The 18,292-nt window shown below is 34.8% G+C and overlaps 1 protein-coding gene across 2 annotated transcripts in view; it reads right to left on the bottom strand.

The window, feature by feature from the left end:
* DOCK7 (dedicator of cytokinesis 7) overlaps window positions 1-18,292 on the bottom strand; it is a 216,368-nt gene that overhangs the window by 16,656 nt on the left and 181,420 nt on the right. The window contains exons 40-48 of one of the 2 annotated variants that reach the window (XM_060139873.1): window positions 17,972-18,164; window positions 16,447-16,590; window positions 13,986-14,117; window positions 12,414-12,428; window positions 4,155-4,280; window positions 2,502-2,591; window positions 2,152-2,388; window positions 1,654-1,797; window positions 135-241 (exon numbers count right to left, since the gene is read on the bottom strand). In XM_060139873.1, the coding sequence (XP_059995856.1) occupies window positions 135-241; window positions 1,654-1,797; window positions 2,152-2,388; window positions 2,502-2,591; window positions 4,155-4,280; window positions 12,414-12,428; window positions 13,986-14,117; window positions 16,447-16,590; window positions 17,972-18,164 (1,188 nt within the window). Of the gene's footprint in view, window positions 1-134; window positions 242-1,653; window positions 1,798-2,151; window positions 2,389-2,501; window positions 2,592-4,154; window positions 4,290-12,413; window positions 12,429-13,985; window positions 14,118-16,446; window positions 16,591-17,971; window positions 18,165-18,292 lie in introns of both variants that reach the window. The other variant, XM_060139874.1, reaches the window with a different exon arrangement.

Below are 18,292 nucleotides of genomic sequence, written 5' to 3'. Positions count from 1 at the left end.
TATACACAGACAACTTCTCATTGTGAACCATTTTCCTATAGTTTCTCTTTTCAATAGTCCCTGAAGACTCTCACATCAAACTGTGTATTGGACAGTCTCAATTTGAATATCTTTATGTAGGAAACCTTGAATACCTTTTAGTAAAATCTTTGAAGCAGAGTCGCAATTTATTATGATGTCTGAAGAGCTTTGGGTCACTGGGTATTTCAGACAGGAAAACCTGGGCAACTTCCAAAGGCCCCTGTAAAATAAGAAAATAAAAGTGTGTTTTTGTTTTTTATATATTCACAGAGATAGAATTTGCCAAAACCATTTTTCTTAGCACTAAGCTTGATACATATATGTCTATGCCTATATTAAAACTTTTCAGAGATGGATTCTGACAATACATTTTTAGTTTTTCCTAATGTCAAATCTATATTCTTGCCCACAGCAATTAACTTATTAGTTCATTTTTCAAAGAAAAAGAGTAGGAGCTAAAGGACTGGCTCTTGTATTCATTAATGTATTCTGCCTTATATTTTTTAATATTCTTTAATTTATCCTAGATATAAAAGTTGTCAGGCTAGGGCTTCCCTGGTGGCGCAGTGGTTGGGAGTCCGCCTGCCAATGCAGGGGACGCGGGTTCGTGCCCCGGTCCGGGAAGATCCCACATGCCGCGGAGTGGCTGGGCCCGTGAGCCATGGCCGCTGAGCCTGCGCGTCCGGAGCCTGTGCTCCGCAACGGGAGAGGCCACAACAGTGACAGGCCCGCGTACCGCAAAAAAAAAAAAAAAAAGTTGTCAGGCTAGTGACAATCAGTTGTGAGTCCACTGATTATTAGACACTTGATTTTACTAAAACAGCTTCCCTCAGCATTCCAAATGTGTTCCTAATACTGCGAATTAAAGGTGATCTTTTGTAAGTTACGTCATTTGGAAGTAAAACCTCCAAATCACGTATACTTTTAGGAGGAAAAGGTCTTAAAATCTTCATTCCAGTTTTGGTAGGGCATTTTTTGGCTTCATTTCTTTAACCCAAAAAAAGGTTAGATATATTACATGAAATCTTACTTGAAGCTTTTTTGGATTTTCCCTTACCTTGGACTACTCACTAATCATCAGCAAAAAAAGCTGAATGAACCCATTACAAGGAGATAATGGGGATGGCTTCTAATCTGCATATGACAAAACAACAATATCTTGTGTATGTACATTATTCAAATTTTCAAAATGATTTCACATTACTTATTTACTATTCTCAGCTCACTGTGAAGGAGACCTGGAGAAGATAACATCAGGGAGTATCTAAGAGAGTAGATACACACACATGCATGTAACATGTAGCTCTGAAAATGAGCCCTTCGTTTTAGATCACATTCTTTCAGTACAAGCTTTTAAAGGAAAGGCCATTTTGAGTGAAATCTATCCCTTCTTAATAGAATGTTTCAGAACAGATAGTTAGAAAAACAGGCAGTTTAAAAGGCAGGTGTGAAAATTTTTTAATAACTGAGATTATACTAAAAATTTTGTTTTTCAGTTTAACTTTTGCAACTACTTCTAACATATTTTCACTTGCTTTGACACTTATTTGTGATCTCTGTAAAATATAATAATGAAATCATTCAAAATTCCATTTATAACTTAAATCGCACAGTATTAGCAAATGCTCCAACCTGATTCACTGTTGTGCCTACAGATCCCTGGAGTACCATCTGAAGCATTTTGGGGTCTGCTGGATCCTGATGTGTGGCAAATGCCAACTCCTGCGTTTTTTTCTGCATGTCTTCAATAGCAACTTCAATTGGTGTTAAGATGATCTGGGTCAAATAACATCTATTAGGTCAGTGTATTGATTGAAAAATATTTAGTGAGCTTTATACACAATCAATTAAAATAAGAAAAAAGTGGTGACCAATTGTAAACTATTATCTAATAATAAAATTCCAAAATTTGGATCACTAAATAAAAAATTAAAAAATCAACCTTTTAAAGCATAAGCGAAGGGTGAATTAGGGACTTAGAAAAGAAGCTGAAAATTAATGACTTAAAAATGGGTAAAGTTCTAGTCTGTTACCACGTGAGGAATGATACACAACGCTATATCCACATTGTTTTCACATGGCTCCAATGTATTTGCTCCACTAATTCTATTTCCCTATTTGGAGACCTACCTCCTCTTTGTGAGTGACATTAACCCTTGTCTTAATATAAGGAAAGGCATGAGAAGTAGTCAGAATGGTCTTCCGTTTGAATTGTTCATGAAGTTCCCCATGGGCACGGCCATCTAAAGTGAAGGGTGTACAGTACATGAAACGACGAAGATTATAATTTTTGTCAAAATATGTGATTCTGTCCTTCATCTCATATGTGTCAAAGTATGGCTCCACGTAGGTAATCTGAATATATGCCTGGGAAAGGAAAAAGTTCTTCATTTTCATCGTGAAATCATCATTCAGTCTTTCCCAAAAAAAATCAGTCTCAAAGATATACCTATGTGTCATTACAGTCTAATCAACCATACCTTGTTAGGATCTAATTTACACTTGTCTACAGGATTAGAATCCTTGATTACTTCAACCACATCCTCTCCAAATCTTTCTCCATAAAATCCCTAAAATAAGAAAAAGAAATCTTTCACATGAAGTTAACAGTAGTAGAAAACAGAGGAGGTCTCTGAGGGAGACTCCTGAGCAAAATCAGGCCATTTAGTAAGTTCTTGTACAACCATGTCAATAATTACAAAATAATAATTATTTGCATTCACAAAAGTTAAATTTAGTCTATCAAATTAGCATGGCCTTAGTCCATACTTATTTGATATTATTCCCATTTACTCATTTTAAATAACACAAAATACAAAAAAAAAAAAATTCACTGATAATACAGGATTCCACAAGAGGTCCTCAAAAAAAACAAAAAGGGAATAGAAAGCAGAGACAAAAGAAATTCATTATACTTGATGTATATTAACTTTTATTGAGTTTGATGTAGCCTAATTTCTTGCAGTCAATGAGCAACCATTCATTTTTCTGAATTATTAATGTAATATTCCAGAATGTTCAAATAAAAGCATTGACTTGTTGAAGTTTTGTAAAATTTCAGATTTTGAAAAGGTAACCCTGGGTCAAGAATGTACTGACTTTTCCATATGACACTGAGTAGCAGCATGGGCAAGGGATGGAGCTATTCAAAAGGAAAAATTAAATCTCAATCCTCAAAGGAGAACAGCCACTCCTCCCTCTAAGATAATTTTTATGACTGAGTAAGTTTGGGAAATACTGTCTCAATATTTCCCAAGACTTACTTAATAGGCTCTTGAAAAACAGAAAGTCCAGCTTAAACCAATTTATGGAAGTTGAGCCCTGTGAAATCACCAATAAGAATACAACATTGAGAAATTAACATCAGCTGAGAATAAAAACTAGCCTAGAGCACTACTTCTCCAACTCTTATGTCTATACAAATAATCTGGGGATCTTGTTAAAATGCAGATTTTGATTCAGATGGTCTGGGGTAAGGTCTGAGATTCTGCATTTCAAACAATCTCCCAGGTGATGTCAGTAAAGATTCTGTCCATGGACCACACTTGGAGAACCAAGAACAGAGAAAAGTTGGAAAGGATAACTATAGCAGAAAAGATTGGTTAGTTTCATAAACATTAAAATTATTTATTTATTGTGAAAATTAAGTAGCTGCATAAAGGTTAAGGGATTCTAAGCAGTGTTTTTAAAGTATAATTTCAAGCTTTTAAGTTCTAAAGATTATCTCACTGGGTATCAGTTATGCCAAAAAGATAATGCACTTGGGTCAGAAATACCTTGGGGTTCTAATTCTAGTTCCATGCTTATTAATACCTTATACCTTTTTCAAAATGTGGATAATACTATACATTTCTCCACAAATCACAGTAATTCTGAAAGATATAGGATTTCTAAAATATGTGTGAAAATAGACCCTCAAAAAAATCAAGTTAATAATATTATTTTACTGTTGCCATAAAAGATTTGAAAAATTCAGAAGACTATTACTGTACCTATCAAAAATCCTAATTCTAAAGGAGCAGTTTATTTGGCAGGATCTGGCTTATTAAATGATTAGATCTGGATCTGAAAGTCTATTCACCACAGAAAATACAAATTAAAGATGACATTTTGTGAACCACCACAGCATTCACCTCCAATCTGTGAGATATCTCTGCAAGTTTGGTTATTGCAGGCTCCTTGTAAACAAATTCCTGTTCATCCAAATCCCCGAACTTGGTTCCATAAAAACCAACACGAAAATAGGTGCCAAACATCCGCTTACCATCCTAGGTGTAGGAAAATAAAGAAACTTTAATACAAAGTCTTTTTGTTTTACACATTTTGTTTAGATTGCTATGGTACAAAATTCTCAACACACTGCAAAAGTTTTAATTCAAAACTACAGTATTTTATTATTTTTCAAATGAAAGTAAAACAAAGTAATCTTTCTTTTTTTCATTATTTCTAACAAATAACATTGTGCAATTAGGGCTTTTACCGAATCATATATGGCATATGTTTTTCAGGGACTGTACCAAGTGATGTCCTCACATAGGTCTATTTTTTTTTATGTCCATACAATTGAGATAAATTAACTCATTTTCCTTATTGCAAGAAAAGTTGCTTGGTATAAAACAAACTGTTCTAATTATCCTGAAATTAGAGCATACTAAAGTTAAATTTAAAAACAACACTAATATTTTTAGTTTCCATTAGCCTTTATATTATCTCTTTACATATATTAAATGAGATCGTAAAAGTTAGGAGCCAAGTATAGCACCTGGCACAGAGCAGACGGTCAGTAAATGTCACGACCATCCAGAAGCACTGAAGCAAAATATTTACAATTAGTATCCCTCTGCTGATAAAAATATCGATATGTGAAAGAGTAACTAAAAATGGAATAGAAAGGAAAAAATGTATAAATGAAAGATTAAAAGAAAAAAAATTTGAGAAGAGTTGGTTTTCTAAAGTCCCCAAACCACCCACTGCATACATTAACCACTCATTCATCCCAAGTACAATGTACACTAAGGTCACCTGAACTCTTCTTACACAGCACATTTGAAAACAAATTCCCTCAATAAAGATAAAATACTTGGAAGCTTTCTATGCAATTCTTACAATTTAGATACAAAGATGTTTCAGAAGGATTTTGGGGTAGCGCCCATATACACAGCCATACGTGAGTGTTTATATACCTCTGAATTCTCTTTAAGCCTAGTAAGTTTGATACTTATTTTTCCTATACTGACTTATTGCAAAGGCAAAAGGGTATGTAAAATAAGTTACAAATGAAACAGATAATGAAGCAAAATGGAAAATTCTGATCCTCAATTTTCCAGCCTTATAATAATAATAATAAAAAAAATACAGTGACTAAAAATATCTCCACATTTTTTTTTTTTTTTTTTGCGGTACGCGGGCCTCTCACTGTCGCGGCCTCTCCCGCTGCGGAACACAGGCTCCGGACGTGCAGGCTCAGCGGCCATGGCTCACAGGCCCAGGCGCTCCGCGGCATGTGGGATCTTCCCGGACCGGGGCACAAACCCGTGTCCCCTGCATCAGCAGGCGGACTCTCAACCACTGCGCCACCAGGGAAGCCCCCATAGCGCCACATTTTTGTCCAGAAGAAATACAGTTTTAAATAAAAATGTCTTTGAGCTAAAGAAACTTGAGGTTGCTAATAAAAAAAAATTTTTTTCAGTCGCTTCAAAATTTAACAGACATAAAAATTAACTGATTTCTATAGCAAACGAAATCTCTCTAGAGATTCAATGTATTCATTGAATTTGATTGAAATGTATTCAATCAAAATTTTGATTAAAACCATCAATAAGCCAATGGAACGATATAATAATAGCAAATTCTGATATAATCAAGAAACGAAGACCCCCACCACCTGGAAAATAAAAAAGGCATTTGAGAAAATTAACAATTTGTGATTGTTTTTTTCCAAAAATGCCATAAATGTACATATTTATTTTTTTAAAATCACAAATATTAAAATTTGTTATTCTGGCTGTATTCCCCTCAGAGTGTTCCAATTTTAAACCCTATTCTAAATCTTCAATATTATGATCTTTTAAATATTTGAAGACTGCTACCAGAACTTGTTTCCCTTAGACTTTCCAGTTCTCAATCATCTTCATATGATAGGAATTACTATGCTGTTTTCATTTTATTAGTTTTTCAATGCCACCTTTTAAAGTGTGGTATCCCAAAAATAAACACAATATTGCTGATGTGATCTGATCAGTGTAGAGATCAGTGGGCTCACTGCCTCCCTGGATGTCGACTTAAATTTTATTAATGCAACTTAAAACTGAACTAGTTACTGAGCAGCCATTTTAAACTCTTTTTATTTACTTTCTCATACTGACATTCAGTTCAGGAAAAAAAATTATTGAGTGCTTATAATGATTTAGCCACTGTTCATCCTCAGGAACAGGAAAATAAAAATAAATAAGACCTCCCCAAGAGAGTAAAAAATGTATTCAAATAATTACAATACAAAGGGTTATATGCTATAATAAAAAGTGTATTGAGAAAGGAAAGATAAATCTTGTTAGAGCCAGGTCACAAAAGAGGTGACACACAGGCAGGATTCTACAACTTAAAAGAATGGCTAAGTGGATATGGGAGGGAAGGAAAGGAAAAAAAGTCATTAAATAGAATGTATGTGAGGGAAACCATTCATCCATTCATATATTTACTGAATGCCGACTATGTGTCAGCAAACTGTTCTAGACATTGGTGATAAATCAGTGAACAAAACAGAGTGGTCAGGGCAGGTGTCACAAAAAGGTGACAACTGAGCAAAGATGTGAAGGAGGTGTGAGAGTTATTCATGTGGATCTTCTGGGGGAAGTGCATTGCAGGCAGAGGAAAGAGCCAGTGCAAAGGTCCTAGGACAGGAGCCTACCTCATGTGTTTGAAGAATAGGAAGGTGGCCAGAGTGGCTGAAGCACAGTGTGCAAGAGGAAGAAGATCAGCAGAGATAAGATCAGAGAGGAGTTACTGGAATTGAAAATGAATGTGTGTGTAGTGACGTGGAGGAGGGAACAGTGATTAAATTTATTTTCAACTTACAAAGAGTTCTCTAGTGTAAAACCATTGACTCTATCATGTTCACGAAAGACTAATCATATAGCTGTACCTTCAAGAAAAACATCACTTCATCTTATTTCCTCTTCAGAGTTTTGGACCACAGGATGATACCCATTTTTCCTTTGAATTAAAAAAAAAGTACACTTTCCTACAATCTAGCCTATATTTTTCTAGCATTACCTTCCTTTAATGTCATGAATTCTTTCTGAACTTCCCATCATTCCCACACTCCAATTTATTCTTCCTTAGCAGTTCTACCTACTGGGTCCACCGTCTTGTATTTGATGAAACTATGTCCCAGACAAGGAAATCCATCTACGCATCTATCCATGTCTCTAGTGGGTGAAATTGCTTATGACAAATTATCTTAAGTCTTTTCTGGTTTTATCTTTATTTAGCAGGAAACATTCAGTTGGGCTAGTTGTATATTTCCACAATGACATCACTTCTAAAACTTCTTTCATCTTCACCCACAGCTTTCCATTATGCTTCTGACTCCATGTTGGATCTTTTACTTTAACCTTTGCTTTTTGTTGCTCTTCTTATTATAATCATACATAATGGCCTGCCTCAAGGAACCCTGACCCTCTGCATGAATGTTAAACTGAAGTGCCTCTGTTCAGTTCACAGGGAGACAATCTGACCCTGCCCACCTGTGAATGGCTGCAGAAAAGAAGAAATTAACACATGCCCTCCCTGATGCTGGCTAAGCCAGGAGATATTTTGCAAAACTAATGGCCTTTTCACTTTACTTCATCACCTCCTCCCCATCTCTGTTCTATAAAAAAACTGGCATCCAGACCCTGATAAGATGGTTTTTGGGGACACAGGTCCACCATCTTCTCCGTCTGCCGGCTTTCCAAATAAAGTCGCTATTCCTTGCCTCAACACCTCACCTCGTCTCCCGATTTACTGGCCTGTTGTGTGGCAAGCAGAGAGAGCTTGGACTTGCTAACACCTCCTTCAAGTTAACTGATTGCCAGATAGGCATACCAGTATTTCACACAGTGGTAATCTCCTTCTCTTCTATTAGATTTATTCTTCTTAAAGAACATATACTTTTATCAGTTTATTTAATCACAGATCTCGACCAGGGAACATAACACCTCTTAGATTTCACAGCTAAATTGTGTTAAGATTTCAAGTAACAGTAATGATAATAATGATGACGATGATATAACAACAATAAAAATAATAATCTCCAACATTTTTAAAGTACTTACTATGTGCTAGACACTGGTTATCCACTTTACATGAGTTATGTCAATTCTTACCATGACTATGAGATACCATTTTTTTTACCCTCTTTTTATAGATGAGGAAAAGTAACTTGCCCAAGGTCACACTGCTAGTCAGCGGCAGAGCTGAGAGTTAAATCCCAATATATCTGACACCTGAGTCCAAGCTCTTAATTAAGCTATTTAATCCCCATATTCTATGTACTGGTATACAGACACTAGAACATAAGTATGATCTCTGAACCATCTTTCGCTTCTCTGATGCTTTCCTTGAGAACTTTTGAGAATTTCCTTGAGTAACTGTTTGAGAATTACTGGGTATCTCCCTCCCTGTATTTTGTCTTCCTCTATATTACAACACTGTCCTCTACTGTAATTGTTACTGCATGTTTGCATCTCCTTCCTGTAAACTGCAGTATGAAAATTAGGTTGGTGGTTTACCTACCAGATATATGCTTCTGATATATCCTACTGCATTTCTTATCAAAAGTTCAATTTTAACCATTATATGTTCTAGTCCAGAAAAAAAACAAATCATGTCCAGTATCATCTACAAAGTAAATGTTTGCTGTCTGTATCTTTTTCTCATCAAAAGTAACATAAAGGGCAAACCTAACCAGTGGTACAGCATCATCAGGTGCTCAGTCATGGGTCTATACCAATTATTAGGGAGTCACCAACTATCAGAAAGTACCTCCTCACAGAGAAGCTCTTCTCACTTTCCCTAAATTCCTTAACATTCTTCATATCTAACTTCATCTCTTCACCTTTCCTGAGGTAAACAGTCATGGATGTTTTATACCTACACTGGTCTAGTTTCTTCTTTAGAGTGTCACATTTTTCCACTCAACTACTTGTTGTAAAAGTACTTGTTTTGACTATGCTCTTGGAACTTTTTTCACGCCCTTCTTTCAGCCCCCACTCCCCAATCACCTATTAAAATTTGCTGTTTTTCATTCTGCTCTTTTACTGGCTTGGATGAGTTAATTTATCTCACGCAGCTTTAGCGTGGATTAAGGCTTATAAAAATTCAACAGAAGCCACTGCACCAGAACTATGGCTAGTATTTCTCAGCATATAAAAACCAAAATATTGGATGGACATCAAATACAACAACAAGAGTTATGATCCAGTTATTTTGCATGCTTCAATCTCATAAATTAGGGTACGCCACTTTTCTTTAGTGATTTAGTAGAGAGAATTTTAAAAAAGCTAAGCCCACCTTCTCAAGCCTTTCTGGAGACTATAATATATGCCTACTAGGGTGGTGATATTTCCCTTAGGATGGTGAAATATGTGGTAATCTTTTAAGGAAAAAAAATGGACAGTATTATGTGACTATGTTATCAATGGTTGGGGAATGACTGTTCTGAAAAATATAAACTTGCCTTAATCTACTTCTGAATACAAATTGTTCACTATTTGATAAATGGATAAATGTATCTTTTAAAATAAAATATATAGACACAAAATATGAAATGGCTGTAAGTTTCCATACAGAAATTCAATATTTCTCTTTTTTCTAAAAGTAATTTTAAAATGCAATCATAAGAGAGAAATTATTAAACATACTTTATTTCCTATTATTATTATTTATTTATTTATTTATTTTTTTGCGGTACGCGGGCCTCTCACTGTTGGGGCCTCTCCCGTTGCGGAGCACAGGCTCCGGACGCGCAGGCTCAGCAGCCATGGCTCACGGGCCCAGCCGCTCCGCGGCATGTGGGATCTATCCCGGACAGGGGCACGAACCCGCGTCCCCTGCATCGGCAGGCGGACTCTCAAACACTGCGCCACCAGGGAAGCTCTATTTCCTATTATTTTAAGAAAAATAAATGGGCTTGGGAAGAGAAAATAAAGGTAAATACTAAACAGTCATTAAGATATTGGAATTGGCAGATCACCATGATTTAAGAAGGGTTCATGATTTGTTATTTTGGATGGTAAATACTCTACCAAATTGCTAAATATCAAGTTTTAGAGTTATCTTTTACACACACACACAAACCCACACACACAGCCCTAAAAAGCTTTGCCAACTCAAATAATTTGTACCAAATCAAGGAGCACGGTAAAAAATGAAATACAATGCTAATATATAAGCGCAGATAGCGTTCCTCTAAGTCAGGGAGGGAGTATCAATTCAAAGAGCCTTTCTACAGTGTATCAGTTATCCTTATTGGATCTCAATCCAGTGAGAGTTCTTTGAGAATACTAGGAAATTAGCTAGGAAACGTAGCTTTTAGAAAAAATGAAATTACTGAAGTTTTCCCAGAGTCAAAAAGAAAAATATTCACAAGATAGGAACTTACCACAATAGACAATAGTAAAAGTAGGGAGTAAGGTCAGCAACCAGGGGCAAGAGAGAAGAGAAAACAGAAGCATTTTAATTAGGGAAATTTCAAAACAAATAAGCAGCAAATGGTAGCAAACATATTTTTAAAATGCAAGCATCCATTTAAGTTTTACAAGGGAAAAGCAAAAAACAAACGTGCAACAATTTTAGAAGCTACAAAGCTAAAGGTCCAGTGAAAGGTAGTGACAAGAATATAAACAAGAAAATAAAGTCTGTGCGACTTTTACCATGCAATAAACATGATGACAGAATATTAATATCATAACCAGTGAAAATTATACCTTTCAGGGGTCGATTTAGCATCAAGCAGACTAGTAATAAACTGCTCAGAGGTTTCAATGTATCTTCTTTTATCTACTTTTCACCTACTTCCATTTCATGTTAGGAAATCCATAAGGAACTTTATCACTCATAGATAACCATGTAAAGTCTCTTTATATATAAGTCTTAATTGAGCCACAGAAATGAGAGGTTCTGTACTAGGTATTAATAAGGTCACACACATTTAATCTGGAGAACTAAGGTAGATGTAACTGTACTGGCTTCATCTGAAGAAAAACAAAAGGTGGCAACTAATTCAGAAATGGAAGAGAATGCAATAGTAACATTTATTCTGAAGGTTTCTAGTTGGATCTCAAAACAAGGATTGAAATGCAAAACCAAACAGAGAAAGCCTAAGCTGCTTAATCAACATAAACCTGACTACAAAGTGAGAGGCAAAGCAGAAAACTTTACAGATATATTTAGCTTTAAATAAACCTGGTTTATTAATACCTTGTTTTATACCTCATCAAAATAAATTATTTTGTAGAATTTTAAATTTTATAGAATTCTTTCCTTTACAGAAGGATTAAAAACAAAGGCAATCAATTCTTCCTGGCACTTTTCAGGTAAGATTTAACTTATATATAACTTCATGAGCCTAACGACTCCATAGAAGGAAGCACACATAGTCTTCATCGAACACTAATTATCAAACATTGTCAGAATATGAGGTCAAATTAAATTTCCAGTTGTCTCAATCTCTTTATCCCTCCCTCCAACAAAATTCAAATGACAAAAGTGAATTTCTTTCCTCAGCAGTGCTTATACTCAAGGTGAAGTGACTCAAGATCAAATTAACACATTCTTTCATCAATTCTAAGATGCACATTTCTGGCCCATATTTTAGTATCTCTGTAGTTGGCATTCATCTTTCAACTGATAGGATGTTGTAGTTTAATACACAGGGTATTTTTTTTCTTTGTTTCTTAAAGGCATGGAAAATAATGGGATGTCTTACAATTGATGGCATCTTAGATCAGATGAAATATTTTTTATTTACACCTCTGAGCAATAACATATAAATCGACCTCTGTAAAATGAGGTGAAACAATATGGTTAAAAAAAGAAATTTGTGTGTAAATGTTGATGAAAGAAAATGCTTCAAAGGATAAAAACAAACTAAGTGATGACAAAGTGGCTCATTTACCAAAGAATCTCATTAGTGTAACATATGGATTTCCATGCACTGCCTACAACCTCTTAATAATAAATTTCTTAACATAACTTACAGTATTTTAACAAAATTTCTTTGGTTAATGAATTCAGTTGACAGCAGACAGCAACAGAACGCCCACAGCTAGCACATGTGGGCAAAGCATTGGCATAAGAAATCTGATCAAATCAATCTATTAGTGTCTTTAACTAACTAAAACATTACCTACCTCCCAGCCAGTACTCTGTATAATAAAAAGTAAAAAAAGGGCAAAGTCATAAAAAAAAAAAACTGTTTAAAGAGAACAAAAAAAAGCCAAAGGAAGTTCAGTAGTGTAAGGCACCATATACCATAAATTCTTCTTCGTATAGAAAACACCAGGGTACTTTAAACACCATATTCCTTCACTTAAGACCTGTGATAATATTATAAATTCCTTGTTCAAAACCTAGAAGCTAAAATTTCACCTTTTAAAACTTTAATAAGTGAAAAGTACAAATTTGGGGGAAAGAAAGCCAACTACTTGTTTCATTTGTGTCTAAATTAGATCACTAACTAATGTGAGCTGCACTTCACTGAAGTATCGCAGGTAAATTGGAATAGACATTGAAATTTCACTCAAATGTCTTTGATACAAATGGATGAAAGTTTCTTGGAAGCTACTAGCTCTAGATGTTCCAGACCTGATGTGTAATTTGCAATTTATAGGTCTGGAAGCTGGGATGAGATTTCCTTAACAGTATATGTACAACTGATTATAAAAAGACCCAACTGTTGTGATCAAGAATCCTAATGATCTTTTGCAACTTCAACATTTTAGTAAACAATAATAAAATTCTGGCTTAACAGTATAGTGGCCCTATTTAAGACTTAAAATTTTTCAGATTATATCAATTCATCCAGAACAGCTTAGTCCATGGCAAGAAAGAGGAAGTCAAGTTGACAGACAATAAAGTAGGACTAATACCGAACGAAAAAGTGGAAAACCAGTACTCCACTTCCTTCTTTGAAGATGGCAGTAGCAGACAACAGCATGGGTAGCACAGGGAAGGGAAGAGAAAAGTGGAGAAAGAGGAGTCTCGACAGGATACTTCAGAGCATTTCAGTGGAGCCAGTGACTCAGCTTCAGGGAAATCAACTGCTGGTAGTCTACTTCATTTCTAAACCAAGTTTATTTTAATTTTAATTTTAGTGATAATATGTGGATTCCATGAACTATAAACAAGTACTGAAGTCATACTATTATAACTGAATAAACATGACAACCATTTATTCATTATTTTCACTAAACATTGTTTTCATATTAGAAATATGTCAAAGGATGATTGAATAAAAATATATGGGAAAAACAGTTAAAAGTTCAGTTGAAATCATTAAAAATATTAGGAGTTTATTAAACTTTCACATCATTTAATAAAAAGTTAAACATAACAACTTTTTTGGCAGCAAATGAATAGAAATCAACTTAAAAATCAGATTCATAACTATAACCCACACTGTGAAACAGAAAATAACTCACAATTTAAAACAAATTTAGCAACTAGTAAAAATTCAAAAAAAGTGAAGGAAAAAAAGAGAAGCTATGTGGAAAGGTTATGATGATCATAATCTACTTTAGGTAAATTCAGTTTTGTTAATGAGTCTTGCTTTTGGCCATGAACCATCATTTTGACACTGTTCATTTGTAACCTCATTAAAATGGTCATTTCGTGACATCTAGTTTGACATTAGTACAAAGCAACACTAATGCTTGTAGACAGTTTTCTCCATTTATACTGAAGCTAGAAAGTACAATCATTACCTGATGAACAATTTTGCTGAATGCTTCTTGAAGTTTACCATGAATCGTGGATAGTTTCTTTGCATCCCGATTAGCTTCATGAATAGGAATAAGTACTTTGTAAACCTCGTTAACTGCTTCATACATGCCAGCCTATAAGAATAATAAGATATTGCTTTCTTTTACATCAATAAGAAAGTGAATTACAATTTATGAACTCACAATATTTCTACTAAGACAATACTACTGTTTTCCAATAGGACATAAAAACAAACACTACTAATTTTTAATTTGATTAAGGCCTAATAAAATAATTTTGCACAATTTAATATTATCTCTTCTAGATAGATGAATGGATATGTATGCATGTGTGTTTGTGTCTGTGCATTTAAAATACACACATATAATATATACACATTTATATTTCTATATAATTTGAATTGGACATTTTGCTTTTATCTACCCAGTAATTACTTAACTAAAATAAATGTGTGTATGTGTGTGTCCTCATATACGCACGTAAACTTTTGCAGAAACTAATTCTGAGCAGAGGAATAAAGAAACCCAATTATTACATTGGTCACAGATACGCAAATATCAGATAACCTGTGGCCTCCTAGGACACTAAAATTATTAACTTTTCCAAAATATTAAATTGGCACAGGAAATCTTATTGGAACTCTCCTATGGAAAAATCTCTGATTTTTAACAAAACATAAGAAGGTTCTGAACCACCAGATTTTATTCAAGTAGGGGATAGTTGGTCAGTAGGTGACTAAGGGTTGCTCTGGTTATAATCAGAGTAAGGGACAAAATGTGTTTACACTGCTACCCACTCTCTTGCCTTTAGTAATGGATTCATGGCTGTAGTGAAGGAAAGGAGAGGTATTTTCCAAGAGCCACTGAGTTCCCACTGCCTCACACATCAGCAAACATTATTTTCCCAGGGAAAACCTATGGTTCTCATATTTTCTAGTCAGTTCACAAGAGTATATTTAAGCAACATGTAGCTGTAATAGTAAAGTATATTTAGTGTAACTAAAATGCCCAGTAATTATTTTACTTAATATTAAATAGATTAATTGAAAAAGAATGAAATTCACAATTATATGCTCTTGCAAAATATAGGCTTCTGTATATAGGCCACTGTATCCCAATCTAAATTCACTGCTGTGAATTATTAAAATTAAACACATATACATAGAGAATGTATATTTATTAAAATATTCCATTAATACCAAAAAACTTTTTTTTCCCTGCTAGTTCAGATCACTTAAATTGAAACTCAAGGAACAGAGATCCGGGGTAGGAATCAGGACAATCAAGGTCCTCAAAAACAAGAAATTTTAAAGTGGACCAATGCCTAACGTTCTTTGAGTCTCAGAATCATTATTAAATGAATTGCTTCTAAATGCCAATAATGATGAGAAGATGATAATAGCAAACACATTAAAACTTACTTGGAGCCAGGCACTGTGATAAGCACTTTACATAGGTTAACTCATTTAACCCTGATAACATTCCTTGAAGTAGGTACTATTATTAGATGCATTTAACGGTTAAGAAAAGTGAGGCACTGGTAGGTTGAGTAACTTGTGCCTGAAGTGATTTAACTACTAAGGTAGCAGAGCCAGGATCTGAATTCTGACTGTATGCCTTCTAAATCTATACCCATAACCAATATATTTCTGGGGAGGGTTAAGGCCAGGAGAAGCAATAACCAATTCCTAATAATAGTACAATGGGGAAGGTGGGAAACACTGTATATTACCTCAAGCTTCCCTTTTACCTTAACATGAACCTCACTGTCTCCCAAACCTTGGTGCTGGGATACTAAACACTCAGCAGAAAACTCACAGAAAGCAGGTGACCGTAATCACCATGGTTCAAGAAAGTAAGCAGGATTTGGCTGGCTGTTTTTTCCTTCTCCAACAAACATCCCATCTCAGATCCACATGACTGCTTTAATTCTTCACATACAGATGGGGAGGGACAAGGATTAGAGTTATAGCATGGTAGGGTAGATCAGACAAGGGATCTAGGATGTAGTTCATAAAGCTCCTGATACCACTTCAATATCTACCTAATAGAACTCACTATGCAACCAATGGGATGAGTGGCCATAATTTTCCTGAGTACCACAGGCTTTCTGTTTTGCTGGGTTTTTTTTAAATTTTAAAGTTTTAGAAAATGTTTGGTGGTAAAGTTTTGTAAAGCAAGAAAAAAAAATCTCTTACAGACTAAGTGTTGGTTCACAAACAAGCAGATGAAAAACACTGGAGGAAGTGACACACTATTAAAATAAAAAGGAATAAGCAATGATGAATCTAGAAAGAAAATACGTTACTAGATGGTTCTTAAGGTATTTAGAGAAAACTACCATAAAGGAAAAGCAGAGTTGTAGGCAGAAAGCATAAATATACATGTCACTAATAATTAAAAAGTATGTAATTGTGGGAAGAAATGAATAAGAGTCATCTACCATAGAGAAAGAAGCAGCTGCTTGTTCCAGTAATCCCACAAGTCCTGACTCAGTAAAGTACTTTCCAGAGCAGATACCTTCTTCATCTGGAGATACCACATCATCTGAGACTGCAGATTCTTCTAAAACATTAGATGAAATATTCTAGGAGGAAAAAAATGTTTAAGGCTTGTGAAATGGAATTAATTTCTTAACATGAAAGATGTATATGAAGAAGTAATTGATGATGAAATATAGCTACCGGCTTAAGTTTAAAAAAAAAGGGTAGTCAATGCAAAGATAAAAGACAAATCTCCAAAAACTTTTTGTACTGTGAAGATGACAATAAAGTGTAACACCACTGCTAGATAACTTTTCCATTAATAAAAAGTTGCAAGAAAGAAAATTAAGAAAAATCATGGGCTAAGGAAAATCATAATATCACACAGAACACCTATGGAGACTTAAACAATCTTTATTTTTAATTTAATTGATCTTGCTAAAACTCTCTTTCAGGGAAAATAAGGTACAAAAATGGTCCCTTGGCTTGCCTAACATACATCAAGTTAATGAGAAAACTCAGGTATATTAAAAGCCCTCTTACCCAATGAGATTGGGATCAGCCATTATTTCTAAAAAAGAAATGATACCTACATACCTTAAATATTTGATTTGAACCTAAATATTCACAGTAGCTATACACTCATTTGTCAATTTCCTGAAGTAGATCTAAGGTCTTTTCTTTGTGTATGGGTCTCGAGATCAGAGTTCCATGTAATCTCTCTTGACTAAATACCCACAATGCAACCTTTATTTAAGATTTCCAGTTTTGGTTTCTTTAGAGTAAAAACTTGAACTTAAAAGATTATCAAATTATCCTAGACTTCTCGGAGCTTTTCCCCCATTCTTTCTTTATTTGTCTGATCTCTTTGCAAAACATTCAACTTGGTTTTGAGAGAAACAATAACTTACTTTCTTATTGCATTTAGATTTATCAGAGAACATAATATTTAATTAAATTTTGTAACTTCCCAAACCTGGCTTTAACAGGTTTTAAGAAAAGCAAAGCATAACTAACTCTTGGTAAGCAAAGAATTCAACTAGTGGGTAAGGGGGATGTAACCGTACTAGAGCATAAGCTATCATCTCTGAGTCATATATTAGCATATTTATACAGGGAATGGAGAATGTTGGTTTACCTGGTATTTTAATTAAAAGCCAATTAAGAGTTTCCACTGAATTCTGATTCTCAATATCTTGAATGTATTTCATAGATGCTACAAAGTCCACAGCAGTATAGGCAAAGAGAATAAATATACACAGCACTGATAATGCAGAGGTAAGAAAATGTGGAAGAGAATTAATGAGAAATACACTTTAAAAATGTATTAATGAAAGTAATAGTGAAATGTTAATTCATCTACTGAAGTATCACCTTCAGTCTTTATGCTTTCCTTACAAGCTGAATGAATCTAAACACCAGTGAGAAAAGTTAAATCCAAAAAAGGACATACCTTGATTTAATGTAAACCTGGCAGATTCCTACCTGAAATGTTACACATCCCACAGGAAGATATTTCCGGTCCTCCAGCATGCTCAGATATTCAGCAACAAGTGCTGCTGAGTGAACGAGGCACTGGGCAGCTTCAGCATGATTGCTGCGTTCCGAGTGTTTGCCAGCCATGTTCTGCAACCAGGTCAGCCGCAGGTCTGGAGAGGTCTGGTACCCCTTGGCAATTCTAATTAGAACAGAAATTCTTCTCAATTAGCATTTGCTTCCCAAGCTAGAAGGGAGTCCAAATTGCTTTTTCAGTGTTTAGGTTTCTGTTATTGAACACAACCTATTAAGACAAGTTTTTGGGTGGTA

Source organism: Lagenorhynchus albirostris, chromosome 2, assembly GCF_949774975.1.
Source record: "Lagenorhynchus albirostris chromosome 2, mLagAlb1.1, whole genome shotgun sequence".
Classification (NCBI taxonomy): domain Eukaryota; kingdom Metazoa; phylum Chordata; class Mammalia; order Artiodactyla; family Delphinidae; genus Lagenorhynchus; species Lagenorhynchus albirostris.
This window is presented reverse-complemented; position numbering and strand designations above follow the sequence as displayed.